General features: G+C 37.8%; 1 protein-coding gene across 1 annotated transcript; it reads left to right on the top strand.

Moving 5' to 3' along the window:
• Nucleotides 1-201: 201 nt before the first annotated feature.
• LOC104595406 (axial regulator YABBY 5-like) lies at nucleotides 202-4,693 on the top strand. Its single transcript, XM_010256132.3, has 7 exons — nucleotides 202-998; nucleotides 1,813-1,932; nucleotides 2,838-2,955; nucleotides 3,322-3,370; nucleotides 3,464-3,539; nucleotides 3,747-3,815; nucleotides 4,433-4,693. Exons 1-7 carry the CDS (start codon nucleotides 924-926, stop codon nucleotides 4,478-4,480), a joined length of 555 nt encoding a protein of 184 aa, XP_010254434.1. The 5' UTR covers nucleotides 202-923; the 3' UTR covers nucleotides 4,481-4,693.
• Nucleotides 4,694-6,593: the final 1,900 nt, after the last annotated feature.

Here is a 6,593-nt window from a genome sequence, read left to right as displayed (position 1 = left end):
GGTCGGCTTAGTCGACAAAGAAGAGATCCTAAGTTCCTGATAATGTTTTGTTTTTCTCATTTTCATCTTTGCTTCTTTTCTTTAATGAATCTGATCGATCGGCCTTTTATTGTGTTTGTCATCTTCGATGCTTCAGTCTGCAACTTGATCAACTCTTCACTGGAATTATTTGTTTTTCTTCCAAGAGGATAAATGTAATTCAGACACAATGACACAGAGAGAGACCATTTCGCCCCCCTCGTCCGCAGTGGGAGTAGGGCGGTTCTGGCGGGGGGGGAGTGGTCGCACTCATTTCTTCATAATAGCCTTCATCTGGTCTCTTGTATGGGATTAATACAGCCAAAACCTTCCCTCCTCCTGAAACCCTAAACCTAGTGAAAAGCTGTCACGGAAAACCGCTTTTCTTCCCCCCCAAAACCACTTTTCTTCCCGCCCGTAAAACCGGTTAAAGCTTTCTAATAATCCTATTCCCGGTCCCACACTTCTGCCTGCTCTGTAAACTGGTGGGCACTATAGGAACGGACCATTTGTACCCTAAAACCCCACTTTTTATTTTTATTTTTAATTCGTTAATATATTATGGTTTTCATTCCCTCCAGGCATCCACACAGCTCAGACTCAGATCATCGGTGTTCCCGCTTTGGATCCCCTCTCTCTCTCTCTCTTCTCTTTAAACTCTCACCCACTTTTTTCTTCAATCGCTCTCCCTTTCTCTGTCTATTTATATACCAATTTAACAATTGAAACCGATCACTCAGGCTTCAAAACCAGAGGGGGAGCTGACGGAAAAGCTCTTTCTCATACTCTGGCTTGCTGCAGGAAGCTTCATCATCAACACCATCTTCATCTTCCTTTTTGGTCCATCTCTTTCAATATTTTCTCCATCTTTGTCTTTGGGAGCCAAAAATTCTGTTGAAGAGGATATGTCGACCTGCATCGATGTTCCGTCTGAGCAAGTCTGCTACATCCCTTGCAACTTTTGCAACATCATTCTAGCGGTATCAACTTTAAGTATTCTTTTTCTTTTTCTGTTAACAGCATGAAAAGACCTAATTTGAATCCCGAAGAAAAGGCTCAAGTCATTTCTTCTGAGATCTGGGTTTTCATCATTTTCACTTATTTTATTAATTCTTTCATGGGTTCTTAACAGTCAGGTCTCAATCGTCAGGACTTTATTTTTTTTCTTCTTCTTTTGCTGTCAAACGCGAAAGTCATACCTGTTGTGCTAAAGACGAGACGAAACAAGAGAGAGTGAGAGAGAGAGAGAGAGCGTGAATGACTACGTTATGATACTTGATATCAAAATAGGGTTCCCTTTAACTATGAAAAAACAACAATTTGATGATAAGTGACGATGACAACTCCTGCGTTCATCGATTTCTTCATCCTGTGTTCTTTAGCTTTAGCTTTAGCTGAAGAGAATAAGACCACGGAAACAACAGACAAAGAGAAGATGACTCAATTGGATTTCTTTTCCACGATCTTCATTTTATTTTTTTAGCTTATGTCTTTATTATTTTTACAATAAAATACAGTTACAATTCATCGAAGTAGGAAGAGAGATAATTCTTTGTAATTCTCATGTTAGAATGAAAGCTAAGAACTGGGGTTTCTTATAAAACAGTAGATTTCTAGTAATTCAAGTGTGTTCTTTTTCTTATCTTCTTTTAATTTGATAACTTGGAAAACCAGGATCAATGTTTTCCACCTTCCGGAGTGCTTTTCAGCTGAAAAGATTGGAAGGTTTAAAAGCATTTTTTATGATCTGGGTTTGTCTTTGTTTAAATTCTGGGTTTGCTTTCGCTTTTGCAGGTCAGCGTTCCATGCAGCAGCTTGTTCGATATCGTGACCGTCCGATGCGGTCACTGCACTAACCTATGGTCCGTGAACATGGCAGCAGCGCTTCAGTCGCTGTCGTGGCAAGATCTCCAGGTGAAATATACTCGCTCTCTTCTCGGCTTGTTTTAAGGGCGGTGATCAGTATCTATCATCTATGACTTTAGCTTCTGAAAACTAGGGTTTCTGGGATTTGTTCTTTTGATGAAAGGGAACCTATTGCATCTGTGGATCGAGTCTTTCGAAGCTATTCTTGTGCTTCTGCGCGAGACTGTAACCCTAGCAGCCGCCATTACTATACCTATTTTTGCTTTTTGTAGAGTGAATTTTCGGCCGCAGTTGGATTTTAGTCAGGTTCTGATGACTTGACCGGCCCAGGAAAAAGCAATTTTCAGGGTTTGGTTTTCTTTCGACCCACTTTTATTTAACCCTTGATTTGATTTAATCCATAAGGTTCTCAGAGATCATGCGGCTTCCCATATATCAGCTTTGTCTTCTACGGCGGAAACACTTCTGGAAAAAGAAACCGCATTTTTTAAGAAATCTTCAAATCTCTTAAATCCAACTGTCGATCAGGGTTTTCTCCCCTGGATAAGACATCATTCTAATTTCTAACTGATTGAGTCACCTCACCTCAACCTGTTCTAGTGTTCTTAGTTTGTCTTTTCATGCTCTCTTCTCGTAAGATCATGAAAGGTTTCCCGCTGCTTGCACCTCTCTCTCTCTCTCTCTCTCTCTCTCTCTCTCTCGTATTTATTTCATTTTCAGCCTACTGCTCAGATGAGCTGTTAGACTTTGGGATTGTTGGTTCGGAGGCCGCACGGCGTTAGACTTGGGATTGGAGAAGGCTTAGCGACAGGACTACCCAAGAGAAAATGTGTACTCGAACGTAGACTACTCGACCATAATTATCATAAGCCATCTCTCTCTCTCTTGGTCGCTGTGTTTTTCACTGTCACTATACAAAACCGTGACCTTATTGTCTCGTGGTTCATTTGCAGGCACCAAACTTTACTTCTCCAGAGTACAGGATCGAGTTGGGCTCCTCTTCATCAAAATGCAACAAGATTGCAATGCGACCACCACCTGCCATTAACGAGGAAAGGATCGTAAATCGCCGTAAGTTGTCTTTTATCTGATGTCCGTTTGACAGTGTGCACTGTTGCAAAGAGCACTTGGATATGCTTTGCACAAGAGCTCATTACTGTGGGTTATGAGTGAGAAGCGATGAAGGATGAAGTCATGAGAAGCAATACTACAGAGTAACTGCGTCATCAGGATTATTAAATCATACAAAGGCCCCATTACTAACCCAAGACCATCCACTGTTTTCAACCCTAATTATCCACCTCTGTACTGTAAAAACCAGGCAGATCTAACAGTTGACAGCTCTTGCCCAAGTGCTCTTTTGATATTATTAGCAGTTCTAATTTGGGATACTCTTAACTAAGCTCCCTTTTATTATTATTTTATCTCCCTATGCAGCACCAGAGAAGAGGCAGCGAGTACCTTCTGCATACAACCAGTTCATAAAGTAATGAATGAAACTATTTTCACTCTCTTCAAACTTTCCTAACCACTTTTAGTTATAGTAACTGAATTGTTGTTTATGGAATATGGTTCACAGAGAAGAGATCCAGAGGATCAAGGCCAATAATCCAGAAATCAGCCATAGAGAAGCTTTCAGCACAGCAGCCAAAAATGTGAGTATTCAACATAATATATGGTTATTAGGGATTCAATGTGAATAATGCAAAGAGTCCAATTTGAGCTACAACCTTATTAGATATTACATTATTCACTGTGTATTCCTAACCCAAACCAAGAAGCTCCTTTTCTTTACAACTTAAATTGAAATATTGAACATTCTGGGTGGACTCACAACTCATAATCTCGTTTTTTTTTTCCAGTGGGCACATTTCCCTCATATTCATTTCGGGTTGATGTTGGAGAACAGCAACCAAGCTAAGCTTGACGAGGTAATAAGAACTTAGTTTTCTTTCTTTTCCCTTCAGTATCTCTTTCTTTTATTTTCCCGAGGGGAGATGTGGCTAACTTTTAATAGGAAAGAAGAATCCTCTCTCTGAATTCTCTTTGAGCCTTGTTATGTCCTTCAGTTCTTTTAAGCATATTATTGCTTCGGTTTCCTACTTGGTTTGGACGTTTTAGAAAAAAAAAAAAAAGGAAAGACTTCTTTATGTATTTTTACAATATTTCCTATTATGATTATAATTTTTCTCTTTGTTCCTCGTTAGATGTAAGATATGTTTCTTGGGTCTTTTATATGAGCATTACAAAATGAGTACTAGTGAAAGGAAAGTAATACAGTCATCAAGATTGGCCTGATTATATAAACTTCACCCAAATTTTCTGAAACGCTTTTATCATTTTGCATCTAAATAAATAATGCAAAGTTAGATGAGCTCTATTATTTGTCTTTTTAGCTAGCAATATTAGCAACTTATTGGTTTTATTCATTAATATCCATCCCTAGTTATTACCTAGAAGACTATAAGCCTAGTTGATCTCCTACTGCATGGGATATTAAATCTCTCCACTGAATGCGGTGTAAAGCTGTCCAACTTTGTGGTTGCAGGGATCAGATAGGCATCTAATGACAAAGGAGGCGATGTTCAACAAATAAGAGAGATTCTTGTTATTGCATCTATGTCATTTAAGTATCTTATGTGTTTGTATAAGGGGATGAAACATAATTTCCTTTTGATGCATTTGTTGTAAGTTGATCATGAGATGCTACTTATGTTGAAAGCAAACTAGCTCATCTTAAATTTCCGTCCCTCATGAACCTTCCAAATGAAGGAGATGACTAAAATAAACTGCATTTGTGCTTGCTTAAGTTCTTGTTCATTGATTAGGTTGTCTTGATTTTTTCAATATAGAAAATACTAATGTCAATTTACTTAAGTAGTAATTTCTTTAGGCCCGTTTGCTTTTCAATAAGTTACTTGTCAGGAAAAGTGCATTTACTCATGTTCTTTTATTTCCCACATAAATAAGAAAAAAATCATTTTTGACATAAAAAACTATTATTAAAATGGCCAATTTTATACTCTTCAAGTGTTGGCAACTTTCTCCCAAGTGGGAAAGTTACTTATCCACCTAGGAAGTGATACCCGGGGAAAATAAATTTTCCATGTATCCCACATAAATCTTAAAAAAAAAAGAAAAAAACATGGGTACAATCTTGGTCAATGAATACCATATCCCGTTGACCAATTTTCCCCCCTCTCAACAATCAAGCCCTTATAATTACTTTGTAAATGTCAAGCATGGCAGAAAAGGTGTTTTTTTTTTTTTTTGGGAGAAAGACGGATCAGCCCAGAGTCAGAATATATAAGCACAGGTTACCGTTGAGGCATAGAGTGTGGGTTATTGCCATTTTGAATGTTTATAGCTCTGCAGTGAAAATAAAAAATCTGCATTGAGCTTGTCCGTACTTCTCCCTTTATTATTATTATTTTTTTTTTGCATGTCATGAGTGGTGAAGTGTATATTTCCTTGCGACTCCTACCTCCTGTGAACAAATGCTTTAAAACCAACGTTGTGTTGCCTATCAGCGTTGGATAGCTGTTCCTTTAATATTAAGCATGAGGCCCGAAGTTCCCAAAAGCACAAACAGTTGTCCAACGCTGATAACTAACACAACATTGGCTTACAGAATTTGTTTATAGCAGATCCCAGCTCCTTCCATGTATTCATTCCAAAGAATTGAGCGCTAAAGCATTTTACCCAATAGTTTACCTAGAAAATATAGTCAAGTTGCATTATTTTTCCTTTTGTCTATATAACTGTTAACAATGTTATTGTGCGTGCAATTATGTTCGTATTTTCTTTATACTTTTCAACAAAAATTTGTGTTCTTAAATTTGTTTATCATGAAGGTCAAAGAATAGAAAGATCGTACAAAGATGTGAAATCATCGATAGTCTTGACAACTATCATGTTGATGTGTGATAGGACTAGGGCTGTTCACATAATGTTAAAAACGATCAAACTGACCAAACCAGACCAACTCAACCCAAGATGGTCAGGAACTTGGTTGGCTTCCGCTCGGTTCATTTCTGGTTATGTATTTCTAACCTGATTGAACCAATGTATAAATTAAAAGCCCTGGCCTCTCTTTATGCTTTTTCCAATTGTTAGTTGAGTCAGGTTGCCAGCCGCTAGCCATTCGGTTTAATTCAAACCTAATAAACCAACCAACAATTATGTGAAACCAAGAGTTTCGATTTGCATAAAAATGAACCCAACAGTTTCGGCCTGATTGATAGAATTATGTAAAAATGAACCGAACCAACCCATGAATAGCCCTATATAAAACAACACTACACTGTTCTTTTTTTAACAAAGGATGGATCCATTATGTCAACAAGGCGCGCTATGAATAAAATCAGGTTCAACCGACCAAGTAACGATGCTTTGTATAGAAGTAGCGAACCTTAACTGCAACTGCAATGCAATGTACCACCTTGTTAATACGACCATTTATATGATGTAAAGGAACACATAGCAAATGAAGGAACTAAACTCCTGCAATCCGCAATTAAAGAGACAATACACATAGATAGCAAACCTTTGGTTGCCATTTCTCAAGTGATATTCATTATTCAAGGTTTGAAGTTAAGAAAGAAATAAAAGGGTTTATGTTGGATAAGGGTAGATTAGATCGGCCGCAAATCCTTTCTTAATTTTGATTTAGAAAATTATATTGTTAAAGAAATTTCGAGAAGAAAGGA

This window comes from Nelumbo nucifera, chromosome 2, assembly GCF_055504915.1.
Source record: "Nelumbo nucifera cultivar China Antique chromosome 2, China Antique-T2T, whole genome shotgun sequence".
In the NCBI taxonomy this organism is placed as follows: domain Eukaryota; kingdom Viridiplantae; phylum Streptophyta; class Magnoliopsida; order Proteales; family Nelumbonaceae; genus Nelumbo; species Nelumbo nucifera.
Note: the sequence above shows the minus strand (reverse complement) of the source record. Positions and strands in the feature narration are given on the sequence as shown.

Coding starts and splice junctions, on each gene's coding strand:
- LOC104595406 (XM_010256132.3), top strand. CDS start 924: ATGTCGACCTGCATCGATGTTCCGTCTGAGCAAGTCTGCTACATCCCT. Junction 999..1,812: donor TTTGCAACATCATTCTAGCG/GTATCAACTTTA, acceptor TCGCTTTTGCAG/GTCAGCGTTCCATGCAGCAG. Junction 3,371..3,463: donor GCATACAACCAGTTCATAAA/GTAATGAATGAA, acceptor TATGGTTCACAG/AGAAGAGATCCAGAGGATCA.